Source organism: Myxine glutinosa, chromosome 1, assembly GCF_964187855.1.
Source record: "Myxine glutinosa chromosome 1, kmMyxGlut1.1, whole genome shotgun sequence".
NCBI classification, from domain to species: Eukaryota; Metazoa; Chordata; class Myxini; order Myxiniformes; family Myxinidae; genus Myxine; species Myxine glutinosa.
Genome location: NC_136261.1, coordinates 134,234,478 through 134,259,668, shown reverse-complemented (window position 1 = coordinate 134,259,668; position 25,191 = coordinate 134,234,478). Strand labels below are relative to the sequence as shown.

General features: G+C 42.8%; 1 protein-coding gene across 2 annotated transcripts in view; it reads right to left on the bottom strand.

The window, feature by feature from the left end:
* Window positions 1-1,740: 1,740 nt before the first annotated feature.
* The window catches only part of LOC137428758 (deformed epidermal autoregulatory factor 1 homolog), a 242,802-nt gene continuing 219,351 nt past the window's right edge, over window positions 1,741-25,191 (bottom strand). Inside the window, exons 11-12 of one of the 2 annotated variants that reach the window (XM_068118662.2) lie at window positions 3,177-3,323; window positions 1,741-2,768 (exon numbers count right to left, since the gene is read on the bottom strand). In XM_068118662.2, the coding sequence (XP_067974763.1) occupies window positions 2,745-2,768; window positions 3,177-3,323 (171 nt within the window). In that variant the 3' untranslated portion in view covers window positions 1,741-2,744. Of the gene's footprint in view, window positions 3,324-25,191 lie in introns of both variants that reach the window. The other variant, XM_068118657.2, reaches the window with a different exon arrangement.

Sequence of the window (25,191 nt, the reverse complement as noted above, 5' to 3'; positions counted from 1 at the left end):
GAGCCTCGGTGGTGCGCTTCCAATCACCCCAATCTTGTATGAAGTAGCAAGAATTATTGTATGCATTTGAAAAGAGGATGTGAAACATTCATTTATTGAATGACAGTTTATTGTATTTGTATAATCTTTGGCTCACTTATTGGTGGCAATAAAAATAGGTCAGTCATATGAAAAACAAAATTAAGAACCATATTAAAACATCGAAAAGGTATCAGACAGTAACCAAGGGAATATATTATGATTGTTTCATTATTATAAGCCTTTTTTAAATGATCAAGAAAATTAATCCTATACATAATAACGAACGTGAATTTTATTGCAAAATTTACAGTAATTATTATGAATGAAGGAGACGTACTCGGTGGACTAACGCTTCCCCACTATACGACCTGATGCTCCCACATCACATCTGTCTCTCCTTGATTCTGTGGAATTTAAAGCTCTCAAAAATATGAGCTGCTCCTGAATTGCATCCATAGCATTGAAGCACAAGGCCTGTTTCTTTCACATTGCAGAGGTGTGTTTTCTTTTGTATGGCCTCTACTCAGTCTCGCTCCATCTGCTCTCTCAGGACGCTGAATCTCCCGAGCTCCACTCCCATCCAGTTGCTCCATCCTGATTAAAGTCCAAAACCCAGGCTTAATGCTCACATCCCCTCTTATGTTTCTCTTTTCTTCTTCTTGTGGAACCATCCAGAACTTCTGGCTAGCAGTGCACCACCACCTCACATCCGCTATCTGCGATATATACTTCAATCCTACCTGCAATGTTTGTACCCTCATTCTCCCCAACCCCAAGCTGACCCTCATAATTGCAGATGGCCTTGTTCTCCTTCCCTCTCTATTCTCTTTTCCTATGCATCCATTATTTTGCTTGTTGCGTCTACCTTTTGCCTCACTACCCCACTGTCATTAGATTGCCTTTTTGCCCTCCGTTATCTTGCTCTACCACGAGCCTAGATTTTGTGTGCAATGATAAAGTGTAGCATACAACCAAAAGTTATTAATAATGTTATTATAATTGTTTTTTTTGTAACAAGAGTTTTAGTGATGTGGTATGCCAGTCTTTAGAATCCATCCATGCCAAAAATAATGCAATGGCATTGACGTTTGAGTTGACATCTCTTGGTGGCGAGTCATTTGCCAGTTGCAGCCATAATAAAAATCAGCAGGTGCAATTGAATGGCACTCAGGAAGATGTAGACTTTCGTAAAAGGGAATAAAAAATAACATTCTTAATTTAACATCCAAAACTGAGATCCAGATAACATCGGTAGAATAAAACAAAACATGCATTGATGATTGCTGTTCAGGTACAACAACACATTTTTGAAATGAACAGTTTTGGTATACCCCCCTCTCCCCCACCACACCCCTGCCCCACCCTACCCAGGCATACCCATGATGAAAATAACAAATCGGCAAATTCTCCACGATCCTGTATATTTAATTCTCCACAATCCTTTTGATTATGAACATCAATAAAGGCTAGTGGCACGATTAATTGTTATTTTTGTGCAGTCAATCTGTCTGTCATTCACCCCCTCCCCATGTCCTCCTCTTCCTCTTCTCCCCAACTCTCTCTTCTCCCTTTTCTCTCTTCTTCTCTTTATATGTATGTATGTATGTATGTATGTATGTATGTATGTATGTATGTATATATATATATATATATATATGTTTATATATATATATATATATATATATATATATATATATATATATATATATACCATCGGACCCCACTATTCACGGGGGATACCTTCCTGGAAAATGCCATGAATGGCGAAACCGCAAATGGCAAGGCATTTTTTCAATGGAAAAAGGGGTGATCGGCTCCCAAGTCATGAAAATCCGCGAATAGAGAGGAACAAACCGCGCGAATGGTGAGGCAAAACCCGTGAATGTCGATGAAAATCCTCGAAATGGCGAGGCAAATCCCACGAATGTCGGCAATAATCCCACAAATGGCGAGACAAATCCCGCGAATGTCGATGAAAATCCATGAATGCATGCCGTACCAGTTTCAATGGGGGAAAAGGGAGACAGCTAATTGCACTAATAGATACTGTGGAGTGTTTTCATTCTGTACAATAACTCGCAGCGATGACGCGTTATGCAGCTGGTGGAATATCCCGCGAAGCTCTCGATTATAGTGCGGCTAAAATTTGCGACGGCGAAAGCCATGAAAACGCAAAGCACACAACAGTGAATGCAGAAGCAGATCATGCTCGCAGTTCGTAGAAGATGTTTTTTTGTGTATGTCCAGCTGCTTTATGTATGGCTGATGAAAGATGGGTTTTATAAACGTGTCAAGCTAGTGGCTCGTGAATTTTTTTTTTGCGCCCCTGAAAAACCGCGAATTCGCGGAACACGCCGCAAGCAGGGGAAAAAAACGCCATTTCGCAGGACACTTTTCCGCAAATAGGGAAACAGGTCGCATTTTTTCAACCGTGAATACGCCGAACCCGCGAATAGTGGGGTCCGACTGTATATATATAATATATATATATATATAAAGAAAATAAATAATAATTAATAAATACAATTAAAATAACACTTGAAAAAGAAACCTGAGTATCTGAACCGTGGTATCTGAAGCATGATTGACAGTGTGCCTGTAGGGTGCAATAGCTCACCATTGTGATGCATCACTGGTTGCTGAATGTAAACTCTCGAGATAAGAGCAAAATCTTCCCAAATTCTTCCCTTCTTCCCAATAAGCTGCACAAACGCTTTCCATTTTTAGCAAGGAAGCTGCTTAAAATCCTGCAAGGTTTTGTGATGTGGGAGTGAAAAATAAATAAGTATGAAAGTGTCGTAGGAAATATAAATAAAACAAAGCTACCAGATCAGTGTGTGGTGTGTCGTAAAAAGGGACAGTTTCCATCCGAGTGGGTTTACTGCACAATCAGTGATTTACCATCCGTGATGCATGACTTTTTACTTCTCTTCCCTTATACAATGTCCTTGTCATGGCATCATCCAACATATGTCATGCCAGCTATATTCCTCAATCACAATTGCCCGTCTTGTAAAAGTGTAGACACCCATGGTACCACGTGGTGTCGAACATTACAACTTCATTAGCACTCTTTAATTGACAAATTGAATTGACAAAGTCAAATTGAATTGACTATTTTCCATTTGTCAGGCTTTTTCTTTATTAATGTCCACCTCTGTTAAGTGCTCATCCTCTGGGCTGGCAATGAGAGTTTCTTCTATCTGATTGCCACAGACTTGTTGATGCTCCTTCCAATCCTGCTGGAAAGCAAGGAAACATGGACAGACATTTTGTCTCATATTCCATGGTGCATGAAAGAGCTAAATTGAAGAATGGGGAACAGGCAAAGGCATAAAGAAGGTCAAGGAACGTAAATATCAGGATCACTTTTTGTATTATAAAATAGACATTTGCTACATTACCATACACACCTTTGTAGGTGTACCATACACACATGCCTTTGTAGTAAACATGTTTGTAACCAGAATATTTTAATCTGAGCATAGGCAATTCGGTTTACATAAATAGGTCGGAATCAAATCCTTCTGGAAGTGTTGTCCTGCATGCTGCAAAAACAAATCCACTTTGATTAAATGATTTATTTAGAGTTATTTATTACTTGCAAAATGGAAGATTTTTCAAGTATATTAGTTGGTCTTGTGTGTTATTCTGTCTGTCTGTCTGTTTCTCTGTTTGCCTGTCTTTCTGTCAATCGCCTACAGGTCACAATTTTGAACCGATCTTCACAAAACTTCAGCAGATGGTAGAGTTGGTCATAAGAAAGAAGCCTGTTGATTTTTGTCATCTTGAGGTCAGATTTCTAAAATTGTCATTTTTCTTGAAAATTGAACGGCATTTGCATATTGAGTCACTAAATTGGGAAACCAACTTTTTTCGGTCAAAAGGTCAAAGGTCAACTCAAGGTCAAACTTGCAAAATCATCAATTGTCATCTGACCAATCTTCAGTTTTCGTCCTATTAACTTGAAGATTAAACCGCAATTACATAGTGCTTCACAGAATTGGGAAACCAACGATTTTTGAGGTCAAAGGGTCAACTCAAAGTCAAACGTTTAATATCATCGATTTTCATCTGAAAAATCATCAATTTTAATCCAATTGACTGGAGTTTTGATGAAGATTGTCAATTTTAATCTTAGTGAAATGGACAATTTAATGTATCCATGGCAACTTTTTATTTTGGGGAGGGGTAGATTTTGCAAGCATCATGCTCTGCATGAGGTCTTCTTATCTTTGGTTATTTTTTTTATACAAAAGGTTTGTCTTTTGACGTAATCTTGCTGAAAATGTGTTTTGAAACCAGGAATAATTCCACAAAACCTTGTGTTAGCCCTTTTTGGAATTCAAATGTTAATGTTTTAAATTGTCCAAATACAAATGGAGATCTCGCGAGATCACGGCGAGGTCATGTCTTTTCGAAGCTGCTCCATGCGCTCACGCTCTCGAAGCTAAGTGATCTTTCACAATCGTGTTTTTGTCGAGACTGTATCTATCTTTCGGTGTGTGTACCTATAGCGTATCTTTTGGAAAATTTTCGGTGCTAATTTTTCGTACATGTATACACAATCGTCGGTTAATGGTATCGAGTATTCTGCGGCCTAGTACTCGTAGGCTTAGACTACCGTACCGTCTCCGACCTTGTGGTTTTGTTTTTCTCTCAGCGATTCGTCGAATGCGCTGAAATTATTTTCGTTCTCTGTTTCGTCCCAGTCGTTCACCCCGTACCTCCTTGTTTAATATCTGTACTTACAACAAAAAAAAAAAACCCCAAAAAAATATTTCCTTCCCAGGTCTTATTCGTTTATTTGTTGTTCTTTTTGTTCGTTCGTTCTTCGTTCGCGATCACGCGGTTAGAAATGTATAATCTCTCCCCTGAACAACGATTTTCTCTCATATATTATAACACCCTTTTCTTCTTTTCCTACAAAAGGATGCTTTCGTCTTGCTCACCAAATCTATTCATTCCAAAAAATATATATAATACCATCTCTTACAGTTCCTCCTTTCTACATTCCCTAAACTATCCAGAACTCCACCCCTCCTCCAGTGTCCTCAAACGTATTTTTGACTCGAAGGTCTCAAACTCATTTTGCAAAAAATGTTCGTTTCCCATGAATCGTACACTTTTCAAAATCCAATCTCACCCCTCCCCTCCAAATCCTCCCCATCACCCATCCCTTTCAAAACTCCCCCCTTGCCCCTTCCCTCCCCTCCCTCCTAAACTCCCCCCACACCCCTCCCCTCCGAGACTCTCCCTCGCTCCTCCCCTCCTAGACTCCCCTCTCACCCCTCCTCCTCAAAGCATCCTCCCTGCTTCTTCCCCCTTCCAACTTTCACCTTCATCTCCCCAAACCTTCTGCCTCGCTCTTCCCCCTCCTCAAATAACACCTCACTGTGCCTCACCCAATCTCCATCAAACCTTTTGTCCGCCCCATTCTTCCCTTTCTCCAAGCTATTCTGGAATCTCTGAAATCTCTGACACACCTTCAACAGCTCTCCCTACCTCTTCCTCCTCTTCCACATCTTACCCTACCCCTCCCCCCCCCCCCCCTGTTCTGGACCCGATGCTCCCCCTTCCTCTTCATTAACGGTATGGACCTCAAACATCCGGGGCCTTCGCTCAAACTTGACTGACCTCTCCATACAGGTTGCTTCTGACAAACCAGATGTGATCTGCTTAACAGAAACTTTCCTCCTTCATGATGTCTCTGATGCCTTGGTATCTCTCCCAGGTTACTCCCTCCTCCGGTATGATAGACCTGAGCCTCGTCCTGGAGGTGGGGTTGCTATCTTTATAAAAAAACTCTCTTCCTCACTCGCCCTCCACTGCCCTCTCTCCACCTCACCCCCAGGAATACCTTTGGCTACGGCTTCCCCTTCGCTCCCACCTTTTGTTCATATGTGTGTTGTACCGTCCACCAAACAGCGATGACTCCATCTACATCTCACTGTCTGATAATATGGACCAACTTCTATCTACCCATCCCAACTCTCTCTTCCTCATATGTGGTGATTTCAATTGTCACCATGCCAGTTGGCTGGGTGTGGGTACCTCTCTCACCAGCCATGGCTCTTCAGCAAAGGACTTCTGCGACTCACTGGGACTGACACAATCTGTCAATTTCCCGACCCGGATCTCAGTCAACGGAGCATCTTCTCTTCTGGATTTGGTTATGACAAACTTCCCTGAAAATGTCTGCTGCTCTTCTTCTGCTCCAATCGGCTCATCTGATCATGTGCTTGTCAAAGTGGACATCTCTCTGACCATTCTCAGAGAGCCTCCTCAGCGTCGACGAGTCTGGCATTTCACTCAGGCCAACTGGCACGGTCTTCAAGCAGCCATCAATCATCTGGACTGGTTTCCCATCTCTACCGCCTCTGACATCAACTCATCCTGGGAATTCTTTCAAAGTAAATTGCTCTCTCTCATGCACAGATTTATCCCATCTCGTCTTCAGTTGTCATACCCTTCCTCCCGTCCATGGTACACGGAATCTTGTGGTGAGGCTGTTGCCCTGAAACAACTTGCATTCGTCTCCTGGAAAGCAAATCCAACGGAAGGAAATCTCATTTCCTTTCACAAAGCCCGAAACAAGTGTGTGTCCACCCTCAGGAGAGCCAGGAAACAATATCTCACCATTCTCAAGACCGAACTCTCTTATCTGTCTCCCTCTTCCAAATCCTGGTGGCATCTGGTCAAATCTGTTTCTGGTGTTTGTTCCCCCTCCATCCCCTCCCTCACCTCAAACGGCTTAACGGCTGACTCCGCACGTGAAAAAGCTGAATGCCTCAACTCTGTGTTTGCCTCTAAATCTTGTGTCCCAAACCCATCCCTCTCTGTACCCACCGTACCCAGTCCTACCCAGCTGCTCCTGGACTCTGTGTCCTTTCCTCCTGACAAGGTGGAAAAGTTTCTGTCAACCCTAGACTCTGATTCTGCAACTGGTCCTGACGGCATCAGCCCACGGGTCCTAAAATCATGTTCTTCTGCTCTTTCACTCCCTCTTTCTGTTCTCTTCACCCTCTCTTTTGCTCAAGGTCATCTGCCATCTGCTTGGAAATCAGCCAACATCACCGCTTTGCACAAAAAAGGTGCAAAAACAGATCCCAGCAACTACAGACCAATCAGCCTTCTCCCAATTATCAGCAAAGTCATGGAATCCATCATTGCTTCAGATATTAAATCTTTCCTTTTCTCCAATGGCTTGATCTCTGATCATCAATTTGGTTTCAGACCTGGTCACTCTACTCTGGACATGCTGCTTCTGCTTTCTCAACAATGGATGGAGGTCCTCAACGCCAAACAGGAAATTAGAGCTGTCTCCCTTGACATTTCACGTGCCTTCGATACGGTCTGGCACCCTGCTCTGCTCACCAAACTCTCCTCCTTTGGTATCCATGGAAATCTCCACGCATGGCTGGCGGACTTCCTCTCTGGTCGTAGTCAACATGTGGCCCTGAATGGGTTTCTCTCATCTCCTCTTCCTGTTCAGGCTGGAGTTCCCCAAGGTAGTGTTCTGGGCCCTGTGCTTTTTCTGGTCTTCATCAATGATCTCTCTGACTCTCTTGAAAATCCTCTCTATCTCTTTGCTGACGACTCTACTCTCTGTCGCTCCATTCCTCATCCCTCAGATCGGCAGTCTGCAGCCTCCTCACTCTCTGCAGACCTAGACAAAATCACAGACTGGTCAAACAAGTGGAACATGTCTTTCAATCCTGACAAATCTCACACTCTTACAATGTCTCTCCGAAAGGACCGACTGGACAACCCTCCCATCTACTTTCTCAACAATCCTCTCCAAGAAGTTCTGTCGCTCAAGCTTTTGGGTCTCACTATCTGCCATGATCTTTCTTGGGAAAACCACATTTCCAAGCTGGCCTCCAAAGCCAGTCGCCGACTGGGCATCCTCCGTCGTGCGAAGTCCTTCCTTGGCACACCTGAGCTCCTCACCACATACAAGGCTTTCATCCGCAGCTCAATGGAATACTGTTCCCCCCTCTGGGCTGGTGCTCCTGCCTCACACCTTGCTCGGCTTCACGCTGTTGAGGCCAAAGCTTTCAGAATCATTGGAATCTCCTGCGATGTAGTCAACACCGAGGGCCTTTCACTCACTCACCGCAGGCAGGTTGGTGGTCTTTCTGTCTTCTACCGACTCCTCTCCGGCCTTGCTCCCCCAGCTCTCTCTGTGCTCTGTCCCCCCAATATTCCTTCAGGTCGCACAAGATCTGCCTGCAACCCTCTTATGGTTAAACTGCCAAAGTCTAGGCTCTCTGCTCACCTTCGCTCTTTCATTCCCCTTTTCTCCCGCCTCTGGAACAAACTCCCCCACTCCCTTCAATCCCACTCCTCCCTCCAGGTCTTTAAAACAGCTGTTCACCACCATCTCTTATCTTCCCCCATCGAAAACCTTGATCTTTTCTACCCCCGGTAATTCACCCCAGACTCCTTGCAGTGTTCATATGTTTTATTCCTCTCCCACCTCCCCCCAAGTCCTCCCGATGTCCCTGCTCTCAAATGTTGTGTTTGTTTCCTTCCCCCTCTTCCCCCTCTCTTTTGTGTCCTTCCCCCTCTCTCCCCATCTTGTCTGCCGCTCCCCTTGTTTTTTGTGTTTTGTGTGTCGGTTTGTCTTTTTGTGTGATTAATGTTCGCTCTTTCACGAGCCTCGATCTTGTATACAAAAAAATAATAATAATAATAAAAATGTAATCTATATTTTAATGGTAATTATCTCTGGTCTGCTTGTAGTCAAGTAAATAAAAGTTCAGTCATAGAAAGTAGTCTGTGATTCAGTCAATCACAGCAATGACTGGCAGGATTGGGTTGTGCTGTGTGTTCACCCACAGGCTTATCTAACTCCCTATTCTATTGAACATTTTAAACGCAGAATTATAACAAAAAGCACAGTACGGTATAGAAAATACATTTGCTCATGGTGTACATTTGCTGTCAAGGCATAAGATATTGAAACAGAGCTGTAAATAATATTTGAACCTCGACATTGATTTTTAAAAGTATTTTATTTTCAAGGGTAAAAAATAAAAAGACCCATGGCAGCGGCCCTCTGCAAATTTTCATTGCAGTCTTTTAACCAGACTTGGTGGCATAATGGTTAGAGTGTCTGCTCTGAGTCTGAGAAGTCGGCAGTTCGAACTCTCTTACGATGCAAAGGGATACAGTGTACCTATTCTAAATCGGGGTACACACCTGTATAACATTCAATTTAAATAAGTTGTTCCTCGATCAGAAACTGATGATCATAAACTGATAAGACAGTCAGACGGATGGACATGAACCAATTGTTTAACCCCGCTTTTCGCTTTGCGTTCGCTGAGTAAAAAATTCCTGCTTCCCTGCCTGATGCTCAGTATTAAAAAAAAGGAAGGATCATGGAAAACAACCACTGCATAGGCTTGATGGGCCTAATGGTCTCCTACAATGAAGTACCTTATAAAGGATCTCATCCTCATAGGTCTGGTGAAAATGGCAGTGGTATACTTTGATTGGCTGTTTTAAACAAGCGTTACACCTAGGTCCCCCGTCAGGGAAGTGATGTGAGTTGACAAAGTGGACCACGCAGAAAACATGCCATGATATGATATTTCGCTCACAAGGTTCAGACATACATGGAGGCGGCCATCTTGGATTTTGACGTGGCGACCCAATTTTCAATAGCGTTCTTCCTTATGCGAAGATACACCCACACACCAGATTAGAAGTTAGTAGTTCGTTTATTTTTCAACATATTTCGCTCACAAGGTTCAGACATATCTATGGTGGCGGCCATCTTGGATTTTGATGTGGCGACCCAATTTTCAATAGTGTTCTTCCGTATGCCTAGATACACCCACACACCAGATTAGAAGTTGGTACTTCGCTTATTTTTCAAGATATTTCGTTCACAGGGTTCAGACATATATAGGGTGGCGGCCATCTTGGATTTTGACGTGGCGACCCAATTTTCAATAGCGTTCTTCCTTATGCCTAGATACACCCAAACACCAGATTAGAAGTTGGTACTTCGCTTATTTTTCAAGATATTTCGTTCACAGGGTTCAGACATACATGGCGGTGGTCATCTTGGATTTTGACGTGGGTTGCACCCACACACCAAATTAGAATGCGGTCCTTCGCTTACGCACGCACGCCCGCACGCACGCACGCACGGACGGACGGGAAAACCACAGTCCCCCTTTCGCTCTGCGGTGCGACGGGGGACAATTCAAGCAAAAACAAGCGTTACACCTAGGTCCCCCGTCGGTGAAGTGATGTGAGTTGACAAAGTGGAAGATGCAGAAAACATGCTATGATATGATATTTCGCTCACAAGGTTCAGACATACATGGAGACGGCCATCTTGGATTTTGATGTGGCGACCCAATTTTCAATGGCGTTCTTCCTTATGCCTAGATACACCCACACACCAGATTAGAAGTTGGTACTTCGCTTATTTTTCAAGATATTCCGCTCACAAGGTTCAGACATACATGGCGGCGGCCATCTTGGATTTTGACGTGGCGACCCAATTTTCAATAGCCTTCTTCCTTGTGCCTAGATACACCCAAACACCGGATTAGACGTTGGTGCTTCGCTTATTTTTCAAGATATTTCGCTCACAAGGTTCAGGCATATATATGGTGGCGGCCATCTTGGATTTTGATGTGGCGACCCAATTTTGAATAGCGTCCTTCCTTGTGCCTCGATACAGCCGCACACCAGATTAGAAGTTGGTACTTTGCTTATTTTTCGAGATATTTCGCTCACAAGGTTCAGACATATATATGGTGGCGGCCATCTTGGATTTTGACGTGCGACCCAATTTTCAATAGCGTTCTTCCTTATGCCGAGATACACCCACACACCAAATTAGAAGTTGGTACTTCGCTTATTTTTCAAGATATTCATCTCACAAGGTTCAGACATATATATGGTGGCGGCCATCTTGGATTTTGACGTGCGACCCACTTTACAATAGCGGTCTTCCTTATGCCTAGATACACCCACACACCAAATTAGAAGTTGGTACTTCGCTTATTTTTCAAGATATTCATCTCACAAGGTTCAGACATACATGGCGGCGGCCATCTTGGATTTTGACGTGGTGACCCAATTTTCAATAGCGTTCTTCCGGATGCCGAGATACACCCACACACCAAATTAGAAGTTGGTACTTCGCTTATTTTTCAAGATATTCATCTCACAAGTTTCAGACATACATGGCGGCGGCCATCTTGGATTTTGACGTGGCGACCCAATTTTCAATAGCGTTCTTCCTGATGCCGAGATACACACACACACACCAAATTAGAAGTTGGTACTTCGCTTATTTTTCAAGATATTCATCTCACAAGTTTCAGACATACATGGCGGCGGCCATCTTGGATTTTGACGTGGTGACCCAATTTTCAATAGCGTTCTTCCGGATGCCGAGATACACCCACACACCAAATTAGAAGTTGGTATTTTGCTTATTTTTCAAGATATTCATCTCACAAGGTTCAGACATACATGGCGGCGGCCATCTTGGATTTTGACGTGGCGACCTAATTTTCAATAGCGTTCTTCCTTATGCCGAGATACACCCACACACCAGAGTAGAAGTTGGTACTTTCCTTATTTTTCAAGATATTTCACTCACAAGGTTCAGGCATATATATGGTGGCGGCCATCTTGGATTTTGACGTGGCGACCCAATTTTCAATAGCCTTCTTCCTTCTGCCGAGATACACCCACACACCAAATTAGAAGTTGGTACTTCGCTTATTTTTCAAGATATTCATCTCACAAGGTTCAGACATACATGGCGGCGGCCATCTTGGATTTTGACGTGGCGACCCAATTTTCAATGGCGTTCTTCCTTATGCCTAGGTACACCCACATACCAGATTAGAAGTTGGTACTTCGCTTATTTTTCAAGATATTCATCTCACAAGGTTCAGACATACATGGCGGCGGCCATCTTGGATTTTGACGTGGGTTGCACCCACACACCAAATTTGAATGCTGTCCTTCGCTTACGCACGCACGCATGCACGCACACATGCAAACACGCATGCCCGCACGCACACACGCACGGACGGATGGACGGACGGACGGACGGACACACGGACGGAGGGGAAAGCCATAGTCCCCCTTTCGCTGCGCTGTGCGACGGGGGACAATAATTTAAACACTTCAAGCAGCGGTTTTCTTTACTGATGTAATGCAGCCTAGCCTCCAAATTTCAATATCTACCAAGGAAGTGATGAACTGCTCATGATGTTTGCAGCCTATATAATCCGGGTGTGTGTGGAAGAAGGAAAGTGCTTCCTTGCTTGATGCTCAACATTAAAAGGATCGAGCACTGACAACCCCCTTGATTGGCATCTATGGGGAGGAGGCATTTCCTTTTTAATTGCCCCACTGACGGTGGAGAGAAAAGTAATGTCATCTTACAATAATTCACCAAATCTCCGTCCGTCTGTCTGTCTGTCTGTCCGTCCCCAGGTACCGCAAAAACGCCTGAACCGATCGCAACGAAAATTTGGGTGAGTAATCCTGGGACCCCCTGGAGTAAAATAGGCCATATTGTTTTTCCAATTTCAGCTTTGGTCTCCAGCATTTTCAGGTTTAGACTCCCGCCTAACGTTATTGTCCTGGGTACCGCAAAAACGGCTGCAGCGATCGCAACGATACACTTCCATGCCCGTGGGATTCCCACGGGTGACCCCACTAGTAACTAGAATGGCACTCTTCGACATCGCGACATCGACCGATATTCCTTTGCCCCACATTGTTACATCGTTATACATACTCGGACCAAGTTTGACTTAAATCCCTTCAGCCATTCTCAAATTATCGAGGTAATGAAATAATTGCAACTTAACATGACCTAAGACCTTTGATCTCTTGATCCCAAAATCTAATCAGTTCATCTTTACAACAATATACATACTTGGACCAAGTCTGACATATCTCTTCAGCCATTCTCAAGTAATCGCGGTAGCGAAAACCTAGCACGGATGGACGGACGCACGGACTGACAACCCTAAAACATAATGCCTTCAGCGACTTCATCGACGGAGGCATAAAAATATGGTGGCGCAGCGCCAAAGTTGCTACAGGTATGGACTATGATGCAAAGATCAATTTGTTTGATTTTGGGGTCAAAAGTCATAGTCTGTAATAGGTTTCCAATACCATGATAATTAAAGAACACTGAAGGGAACCAAGTCAAACTTGGTACAAGTATGGATAATAATGTAAAGATAAATGGATTTCATTATGGGGTCAAGATGTCAAAGTCAGAGGTCCCGATAGGTAAAAATCCTGTTACTGTGCGAACGTGTGAACCAGCGTTGGGATTTTGACCAAACATGGTACAAGTATATATTATGAAGAAAAGATGAACTGATTAGATTTTGACGTCAAAGGCCAGAGGTCATGTCAGGTAAAAATATGATACTTGAGAACACCTGCAGGAATTTAAATCAAACTTGGTACAATTATGTATAATGATGTAATAATGGTACAATTATACTTGACACAATAATGTAACAACATCCGCTCCATTCCTCATCCCTCAGATCGGCAGTCTGCAGCTTCCTCACTCTCTGCAGACCTGGACAAAATCACAGACTGGGCAAACAAGTGGAACATGTCTTTCAATCCTGACAAATCTCACACTCTTACGATGTCTCTCCGAAAAGACCGACTGGACAACCCTCCCATCTACTTTCTGAATAATCCTCTCCAAGAAGTTCTGTCATTCAAGCTTTTGGGTCTCACTATCTGCCATGATCTTTCCTGGGAAAACCACATTTCAAATCTGGCCTCCAAAGCCAGTCGCCGACTGGGCATCCTCCGTCGTGCGAAGTCCTTCCTAGGCACACCTGAGCTCCTCACCACATACAAGGCTTTCATCCACAGCTCTATGGAATACTGCTCTCCCCTCTGGTCTGGTGCTCCTGCCTCACACCTAGCTCGTCTTCACGCTGTTGAAACCAAAGCGTTCAGAATCATTGGAATCTCCCGCGATGACGCTACCTCGAAGGGCCTCTCACTTACTCACCGCAGGCAGGTTGGTGGTCTTTCCGTCTTCTTCCGACTCCTCTCCGGCCCTGCCCCCCCCAGCTCTCCCTGGGCTCTGCACCCAAATATTCCTACAGGTCGCACAAGATCTGCCTGCAACCCTCTTATGGTTAAACTGCCAAAATCAAGACTCTCTGCTCACCTTCACTCCTTCATTCCTCTTTTCTCCCGCCTCGGGAACAAACTCCCTCACTCTCTTCAATCCCACTCCTCCCTCCAGGTCTTTAAAACGGCTGTTCACCACCATCTCTTATCTTCCCCAATCCAAAACCTTGATCTTTTCTACCCCCGCTAATTTCACCTCAAATCCAGTTTTTTGAGGTGACTTTTGTCTTCTTTCCTGGAAGTCCTTGGTGTCCTTGCGTTTTATACATATCCTGCCTCCCCCCAGGCCCTCTCCCTCCCACACATCTCCCGATGTCCCTGCTCTCAAATGTTGTGTTTGTGTGCTTCCTCCCCTTCTCTCCCCATCTTGTCGACCGCTCCCCTTTTTATATACTTTGTTTGCTTGTTTCTTTGATTTGTTTCTTTGATAAATGTTAGCTCTTTCACGAGCCTCGACTCTGTATACAAAAAAAAAAGAAAAAAAAGTGGGCGGAGGCATATCGGTCGACGTCGCGACAACGTCGAAGAGAGCCGTTGTAGTTATTTTATTACCCTCGTCAGAGGAGAGGGTATTGCATTTGAGTCCGTTTGTCTGTTTGTTACTATTCCGGCAAGAATGTTGGTTGATTGGTTTGTCTGTCTGTCTGTCTGTCTGTTTGTGCGCAGTACTACGTCTACATCGTTGCACATATCATCGCCATACTTTACACACATATTTGCCTTGCCCTGAAATAGACTGTGCCCAATTTTTAACTCTCTAGGCCTAAGGTCAAGCTCAAGGTCACCCAAAACGTGAAATCAGGGGGGGGGGGGGGGGGGGTCAAGGGGGGGTCAAGTTTTCATTTAAAATATATTTCAAACCACTATAACTCTAAAAGTACAAGAGATATGCATACACTTACTGTTACTGACATATAGGAAGTCACATATGACATTTATTTTGGCACCATGACCTTTGACCTTGAATGACCTTGAAAGGTCAAACTCAAGGTCAAAAATTGTTGTTTTTTTTACTAATAACTCTGTCAAACATTATCCGATTCCCTTCTAACCAACACCAAAATGTTCATTATTCAATTCCCGAAAAATAACATATGGCATAAAATGGTCAAAAATGCTTAGTTTTAATTATTTTTTGGGGTCAAAGGTCAGGGGGCCAAGTTTTCATTGAAAATATATTTCAAACCACTATAACTCTGAAAGGACAAGAGATATGCATACACTTACTCAGATACCTTCCATTGCTTAGCGTATATACATTATACATGTATAGATTTCCTGCCGATTTTGATCCAAAATGGCCGATAAAAAAAAGTCCATGTCTAAAAAGTACTCTGACCGATTTTTCATTTGTCTGTCTGTTTGTTTGTCCACACAGAATAAATATGATTTTCTCTGCAACCGTTGGTCTGATTGACAGGAAATTTTCATCATAGGTGCAACTCCACCTGTATAATTTTTCAATGACAATTATGACGTCATCGGTCACGTGGTTCGGCCGCCATCTTGGAAAAACCGAAAAACTTTGCACCTCTATATCTCCAAAAGCGCTGAATAGAAAAAATGAGACATGGCTCATTGTGAAGAACTCTCCATGGGGAATAAAATATGGTAATGATGATGTCATAGGTGCCTCCACTATGACGTCATAATTTGACAAGTACAAAACTTAAACCGATCAAGATTAAATTTATTGAGCGTCATGTAGGCATAAATTGGTGGAGAAAAAAATGATGACGTCATCGGTCACGTGGTTCGGCCGCCATCTTGGAAAAACCGAAAAAATTTGCACCTCTATATCTCTGAAAGCGCTGCATAGAAAAAATTGAGAAATGGCTCATTGTGAAGAACTTTCCATGTGGAATAACATCTCTTAATGATGATGTCATAGGTGCCTCCATTATGACATCATAATTCAACAAGTACAAAACTTCATCCGATCAAAATGAAATTTCTTGAGGGAATTTCTTTATCCCTTGATGTAGGGATAAATTGGTGGAGAAAAATAATAATGATAACGTCATCAGTCACGTGGTTCGGCCGCCATATTTGTTTTAACACAAAAGCCTTAAAAACCACCGAAAACACATCCTGGCGAGGGTCTGCAATCTCTGATTGCTCTTTCTTGTTTTAAATTTGTTTTTGTATTCACAAACGAGGCTCGTGGAAGAGCTAAAAACTTATTGTGGAGCACTCGCCAAGTGGCTTAAGCACTCAAGCAAGCACTCCAATGAAATTGTTGGTAATGAACGGTTGGCCTGGCAAGCAATAGCAAGCTCATTGGCAAACATGGTGCCTCGTTCCACCCAAACCGTTTCATCAAAGCATTTTCTTGAGCATGATGTTCATCATTACTCTCACTAAAGCAGAAGTTTTAAATGGCAGATTGCAATGCCCAATGAACGAAAACTCGTAGTAATATCAACCAATACATGAGGTAGCCAAATCAGTTAAGCAGACATAATCAGGCAAATCACAGGGTTTTTTGCTGAAGGCACATTTTTTTGCAGAGGTGTATAAACATCGTGTTTAACACATGATAAAGGAACTTACTATCCTGTTTTTTGTGTATACATAGTCGAGGCCTGTTGAAGAGCAACACACAAAATTTGCAACCTATCTAATTCAATCTAATTCATAAATGATCTAATTCAATCACTAATAATCTAATCTAATAACCACAAATTCTAATTCAATCTAATTCTAATTCAATTTAAATAATCTAATGAAATAATTAAAAATTAATAAAAATTAATTAAAATTAAATTAAAATTAAAATGAAAAAAAAAAATTAATAAAATAAAGAAATAATTAAAATAAATAATAAATAATAATAAATAAATAAATAATATAATAATTTTATTTAATAAAAAGCAATAAATAAATAAATAAATAAATAATACAAAAATAATTAAAATTAATAAAAATAAAAACTTATTAGTAAAAATAATAAAAATAAAATTAATAAGCAAAAAACGGGGTGTAGCAAAATAATTTAAATAATCTAATAAGTTAAGTAAACTAATTCAATCACTGAATGGATCAGGACGTAACAGGATGCAAAAGGAATATTAGAGATGCACGCAAAAGGAACAGGCCAAGTTGAAGGCCAAGGTAGAGGGAGACTTGGACAAACAAAGGAGATTTGGACAAATGTGGAAAATAATTTAAACACTTAAAGCAGCGGTTTCTGACATAGAATTTATCACCGGCACCATGGTAACTAATCAAAAGGTTCCGGTACTAAATGTATTGTAGGGAAATGAAGTATACAGTGGGGTTATTAAGCAAGTGGAAAGGTTGGCAACACTTGCTGACATCAAACCTCTGGCAGGAAGCCACCATCTTGTCTCAATCTTGAGTGACGTACTGTTTTATGCAGATGTGTTTATTTTTCTGTAAGATTGCAAAATGTGACTCGAAGGAGCAATGTGTGTGCATCAAATTCTGTGTGAATTAAACTCAGTACAACAGACACGAAAACCGATGAAGTCTTAGAAAACACATTTGGGGATGAAGCTCTCAGCTCAGCTGTTTGAAAACATTTGAGTAGTTTGCTCAGGTTAAAAGTGGCTGAACGTCCGTCAATCATGATCACAATTAGGGAAATGGAAGAAGTTGGCATCTCCTATGTTGCATGCCAAACAATTTTGACTCAATGAAACGAATCTCGACAATGTTGGTCCCATAGGCTCTCACTCATCTCAGGAAATCATTGGAATAGAGGAACATCGCCTCACAGTGTCTCAGGAAATCATTGATCGTGCAGTGAATGATAAAATCTTCCTGCCCAGAATAATTACAGGTAACGACAGTTGGCTTTATGGCTACGACCCCGAGACTAACCATCAAACATCTCGATAGAAGACCCCGTCGTCACCTCGACCAAAGAAAGCAAGACAAGTGCACTCAAATGTGAAGACAAAGGCATTGATTGTGTTTTTTGACAGTGAAGGTATTGTGCACCATGAGTTCATTCCACAAGGTCAGACAGTGAATCACTGGTTTTATTTGTCCATTCTGAAACGCTTAAGAGATGCAGTTTGATATAAGTGGCCTGTAAAATGGGAGTCAGGCTTGTGGATGTTGCATCGCGACAATCAGCACTCTCCACACGAGAGTTTTTGGCCAACACAACATTCCACTGGTTCCCCAACCACCGTATTCCCCAGATTTGGCACCAAATGACATGTTTCTGTTCCACTGATTTAAACGGTTTCTGTTTTTCTGTTCCCAAAAGGAAAGAGATTTCAGGAAGTGCCAACCATCATCCAAAATGTGATCTGGGAACTGAAAGCCATCACAAAACACAGTTCCAGTACAACAACAACAACATGCATTTTAAAGGCCATTTTCCCTGCTAGAGCGGGGGTTAGCCTTGCGGTCCCCATGACAATTCTCCATTTTGCCCTATTTTCTGCATCTCTCCTTGTTAACCCCCTTGCCCGCATTTCTTCTTCCACCATCTTTAGCCAAGTCTTTCTCGGTCTTCCCCGTCCTCTGCTTCCTTCTACATTCATTTCCATCACTCTTCTCAACCAGTCACTTTCATCCTTCCTCAACACATGACCAAACCATCTCAACCTGTTCCTCTTCACAGCATCAATCACAGGCTCTATTCCCATCATCTTTCGCAATTCATAATTTGTCTTCCTCTCTCTCAACGATACTCCGCACATCCGTCGAACCATTCGCATTTCCACCCTTTCCAACCTTCGTTGCTGCTCTACGTTCATTACCCATGTCTCGCTCCCATAAATCATAACACTTCTCACACATGCAGCATACACCTTTCCCTTCAGCTTCAACGACACTCCCCTCATCATCAGCACGCCACTCAGTTCCCGAAACTTCTTCCATGCACATCTCACTCGAGCAACTGTTGCCGAGTCTGATCCACCTTCTCCATTCAGCATGTCTCCGAGGTAGCAAAATGTTTTCACACCTTCCAGCTTCACGCCGTCTCCAAGATCCAACTCAACATCTCCTCCATCTGCAGCTCCCTCTGTGCACACCTTACACTTGAATGTAGCTGCCACACTGGTTAATGACCCTCTCAGACCACTACATTTTTGATGAACCCACTCAGCGCACATTGTACATTGAATGGAGTTCACTCCGACACCCTTCCTACACACAGCATAGGGCCACTTCCCAGTTCTTTCCACCTCACCACATGCTTTACCACTTGCCATCACCTTCGTCTTTCCGATATTCACCTTCAGACCTTTTGTCTCCATACATTCCTTCCACGTGTTCATCTTTTCCTTCAGTCCATCCATACTTTCCGCAATCAACACCAGATCATCTGCATACAACAACTCCCACGGTAAACCCTCCTTTACGTTCTGAGCCAGCACCTCCATCACAGCTACAAATAGTAGTGGACTTAGTACCGACCCCTGATGCACTCCCACCTTCACCTCAAACTCACCACTGTTCCCGTCCTTTGTCCTTACAGCTGTGCGCGCTCTTTTGTACATTGCCATCACTACTCTGATCAACCATTCCTCCACTCCTAACTTCCTCAATGCCCATGTCAATACTTTGCGTGGTACCCTATCGAATGCTTTCTCCAGATCAACAAACCCAAGAAACAACTTCTTCCTCTTCTCCATGTACTTCTCCTGCAACTGCCTCACAATGAAAAGCACATCTGTCGTTCCTCTTCCTGGCATGAATCCAAACTGCATTTCGTCGATCTTCACTTTCTTCCTTATCCTCCTCTCCAACACCCTTTCCAGTACCTTCATTCCATGCTCCAATAACTTTATCGCTCGGTACGAGCCACACTCCAGAGGGTCACCTTTCCCCTTGTATAGAGGGATGAGGGTACTCAGTTCCCAATCCACTGGAATGCGGCCTTCTTTCACCACCAGATTACAGATCTCTGTCATTCTCTTCACACCCCAACTTCCTGCTGCCTTCAACATATCTCCCACAACTCCCGTCGGCCCTCCTGCTTTTCTACCCTTCATTGCTTTTATCGCTTCCTCAACTTCCTTCTCAGTTATCTTCTCTGCCGGTCCTAAAACTGGGTTACTCTCTATGTTGCCATCCCATTCATTCTCTGTATTCAACAGCATTTCCATATATCTTTTCCATCTTCCTTTAATTCCATCTGGGTCGAGTGATGCTTCGAAAGATGGTAGGACCGCAGGAATCATCATGTTCAATCAGGAGGAGACTACATTGAAGGGGATAAATTTGATAAAGCGTGTTGTCCTTTAGCTTTGTAAGAACAAATTTTGGTACGTACAGTCACGTGAAAAAGTAAGTACACCCCATGTAAAGTTTTGACTTTTTCAACATATTTCAACATACAGCTATTTGATCTTCATTTCAACAATATTGATAGATAAAGGTGATATAATATAACAAATACCATGAAACATTTACATTTTGTAGTCCATTGTGTTACGGATTCGTCACTTCCGTTGTTGTGGTTCTCATCCACTGTAAACATTTTTGGTTACATATACTATTATTGTTGTCTGGCATTGAGCGTCTGGAGTGGTATTGGCGCCAGCGTTGTCTGGCGTGGTATTGAGCCTGGCGTTGGCCTCACGGTTAGGGTGCCGGCTTGGGATCCTAGGATCCTGGGTTCGAATCCCAGTCGATCGCTGAATTAACGCCAGGGGGGTTGACTCAGCCTGTCATCCTTCCGAGGTCGGCAAATTGAGTACCAGCTTGCTGGGATGAATGATCACGGTGTGTACCCCGATTTAGAATAGGCACACCGTATCCCCGCGCATCGTAAGAGCATAACCAAGGGTTGGCGCCAGGAAGGGCATCCAGCCATAAAAACATTGCCTCAAACAGGGAACCATGATTGTCATGGGGCCCGCAAGGCTAACCCCCGTTCTAGCGGGGAAAAATGGCCTTAAAACGATCATTCATTCATTCATTTGTACTATTATTGTTGTCGTTTAAATGAAATAGAGATTACCATTTTCAAAAGGTAAAAAAAGTTAATGTTTTAAAAGAAACCGGAACCGGACGAAGAGGAAAGAGGCGGAGCGATTGAGTCGGAGAAGAAGCCGAGCTGTTTGGAGGTCTGGAGCAAACGCTGGCGAACGGAGGTCACTAGCGAACTTTGGGGTTCCGTGGGAAAGGGATTCCTGCGACAGAGTTGTTATCGCTGTGACAGATAAACCTGCGTGACAGGTTTTGCGGTCGATTCCGAAGAGAATCGTTGGAGTGCCATTACATCTCGAGAACGGGCTGTTGGCCATTTTGACTCGCGCCCGATTTTCACATCGCTCCAGGTTTTTCACCTCGCTTCAACCATTTTCACCACATCCAGACGTTAATCTGGTGTGTGTGTGAAACGTGAATTTTGAATGGAAATTCCGGTTCGCCGAGTGGGAGCCGTTGAACGTCCGTACCAGAAGGTGTGATTTCCCCGTCGCTTCGGGAAGGTGCCTTCGCCAATCTTTGGCAGTGTGACTGTCAACCGAGCAGGATTCTGGTTTCGATACGACATCGTTCTGACGATCACTGGAGCAGATCGACTTTGGCTTGATGCCGGGATAGAGACATTGGGAATGTTCTTGTTTCACTCACTTGCAGCACAGTGAGTTACCTTGTACGAACTGATGGTACCATCATAGGAAAATGATATATTGGTTGTACAATTGATTACTATTGTTATTGTACTGTTATTCATGTGTGACCTTAATACAATACTTGTTTGTTGGTAACAATTGGAGTGGTTTCACCATTGATCTTTGACATACAGAATAACACATTTTTCTGCCGTGACTCCTCTCGGGGCTCGGAGGTACACCGTGACCGGGGTTTGGGGAGGAGCATGTAACAGAAATTGGGGGCTCGTCCGGTATAGAATTCCCTGACATTCCCAAAATTCCCAAATTTGGAATTTCCTAACATTCCAAAAAATTTTCTAAAAATATAAAAACTTTTGTGTGAAGGTTAACAGGTGCTAACTAATAGTCACCATGGTGTTTGACGCAGGGAAGTTTGCGGCGTCCCCTAATGAGGCACAGTTCCAGGCGTTAAAAAGATCGGAACTCATGATATTGGCCAAATATTTTAACTTGGAGGTCCGAGTTAATATGAAGAAAGCAGAGATGCAGACATTGGTGGTAGAATCTCTGGGAGGACAAGGAACATGGAAAGAGGTAGCCTTGGATTGGTTACCCGAGGAAAAAGAAAATGTGGAGCTCCGGAAAATGGAGATGCAACTGCAGAGCCAGGAAAGGTTAAAAGCAGAGGAAAGGAAAGCAGAAAAGGAAAGAGCAGAACAGGAACGAGAACTCGAGGAAAGAAGAGCAGAACAGGACAGAGAACTCGAGGAGAGAAGAGCAGAGGAAAGGAGAGCTGAAGAAGAAAGAAGAGCAGAGGAAAGAGCAGAGGAAAGGAGAGCCGAAAGGGAGTTAAAGGAACGTGACATGGAGTATCAGAGGGAACTTAAACTCAAGGAGCTGGAATTACTGGGAGAACGGAGAGAAGTAGTATCCATGCCGGCTAGTTCGACAACTAGTCAGAACACTTGGGATGTTGGTAGGCATGTGAGGCTGGTTCCACCCTTCAATGAAAAGGAGGTAGCCAAGTTCTTTTTACATTTTGAGAAGGTGGCTCAAATGCTAAAATGGCCTGTGGGCTCCTGGACTATGTTAGTGCAAAGTGTTCTGGTGGGTAAAGCTCAAGATATATTTTCGGCTTTACCGATTGACCAATGTGCAGATTCTGAGAAAGTGAAGAAAGCCATTCTCAAAGCCTATGAATTGGCCCCTGAAGCTTACCGGCAAAAATTCAGGAATGCCAGGAAGAGGGAGAGTGAGACCCATGTGGAGTTTGCCAGAATAAAGGAAACCATGTTTGATAGGTGGTGTGACTCGAAGGAGATTGGGAAAGACTTCAACCTGTTACGACAATTGATCTTGGTGGAGGTAGTCCATGGGCCAGGGCAGATGTCGGTACCACGTGGGGGCACAAAGGCTCACTATATTTTTTGGAAAGAACATTGGCTGGGGCATATATTTTGATATGATATCCATTCCAAATTGGTAGCTTCATAGTATTTTGGAGGGAAAATGTGTATTTTGGGGGCAAAATCCAGTTTTTCGAAAAACAAAACTTGAAAAAAAAACTTGTGACAGGAAATTACTTTTGAAAGTTGAAATTAATAACTATCAACAGCGTTGATTTTTTCAGGTTGTTTACATTACGGTTTTTCTCTGGTTGCCATGGAAACGGCCGTTTTGGGGCAAAGAAAGTGTTTTTTACACTATTTTCTAAAAAATTCATATCTCCGTAACAATTCAATATATTTGAATAGTTTCAGCTGAAATTAATTCCTTAGACCCCAAGGTAGTTTTTTAGTAACATATAAGCACAAGATCACATGTCAAAATAGGGAATTTTTGTGGTAGGAGAATATCATTTTTTTTGGAATTTTCAAAAAAATCCCAAAAACAATGAAAAAATGAAAAATCAATACATTCATAGTTTTTACACACATTGATCAATACATGTATATCATCACAAAACAAAGAAAATATGCATTCTAGACATCCAAATCATGTCCTTGTTGCTATGGAAATATTTGTTTTGCATAATGCGACATTTCTTGCAATACATCAGTTAAGGATAAGTTATCACCGTTATTGCAGTCTGCTTATTTCCCAGCTATTTTACATGCTTGAATACAATTGATCTGGAACCAATGGTCTAACTAGCCATTGTTGCATCATTTGAAAGTCCCCAGAGTTACATATACCACTTTAAGAGACGGGTTGCCAGTAACAGAATGGGTGAAATCTTAATGTAATATATGTTGACAACATTCATCACTTCTCAATTGCTAAAATGTCTCATTTTGCTAAGAAAAACATCAACTTGACTGATACATGTTAATAGTTAGTTCAAGTGTGTTAAATTGCCAAAATTCACATGGTCACAGTTTGACTGTGGTTTACATTTAAGAATCACTGTCATCATCACTATCCTCACTATATACATCTGTTTGCGTGTCGTCCACAGTTTCCTCGAACTGGTTGTCATATTTTTGGTTTTTGCACATTTGGGTACATTTCAAGCCATTCGTAATGCATGGGCAATTCGATGCATCACATAAACGAACACAATTACAGTTCATCAGTTCCAAGACTGCTGATGGTGCTGGCAGACCAGTCATCCATAGAATCTCTAGGCCCCCATTGTCACCGATGGTCCAGCCGCAATTGCTAGGTCGAGGAACTTCGGGTATACACTGGAGCGAGCAACGCCATATGCCAGCTTGGTAGTTTGCCCGTTGAGCATGCTGGAATAGGCAATCCTTGCATGGAGGTAACTGTTCGGATTCCGTGTTGCCCCTCTTTGCACAGAAGAGCTGATAACGACACTCATTCACGTCTGTCAATCCAGTTGATACATACAGATTGCATGTGAAGGCTTCAAGTTTCTGCATAAGTCTCTCGGATACCTGCCAAGACTGACCTAAATCGTTGAAGCACTCTCGGTAGGCTACCACTGACTTAGTTAGTTTTAATCCATGAAGTTTTCCTCTGCCAGCAAAAGCACTGACTGAATCGCAGCCTGTAAAGGCATGCAAACCTATCAGAGCTGTGCACAACTCCTCACCAAGGCTGCTTGCAACTTTGCCTATGTCAATGTATGTTCGACGGGTTTTTGTGCTAATTCTCTGATACAATATTGGGCAACGAATACTGTAGAAGAAGGCAATGCTGATCACAAGAATGTCTGTGTCTTCAGCAGTTATGATGACGGCTTTATATCAATTCATTGCTGCATTTGCGGCATGCAGGAGGACTCGCGTGTCTGCTTCCTCTTGTGTACACAACATTGTCTTCTTGTCTTGTCTTCTTTGTCTTCTTCTTCTTCCCATTTGTCTTCTTCCCATTGTATTGTCTTCTTCCCATTTGTTTATTGTCAGCTTATAGCAATGTTCCTCACATGTTACATAAAGAACCTTGGTGCCCAATCTGCCCCTGTGCTCTGGTCTCCTCC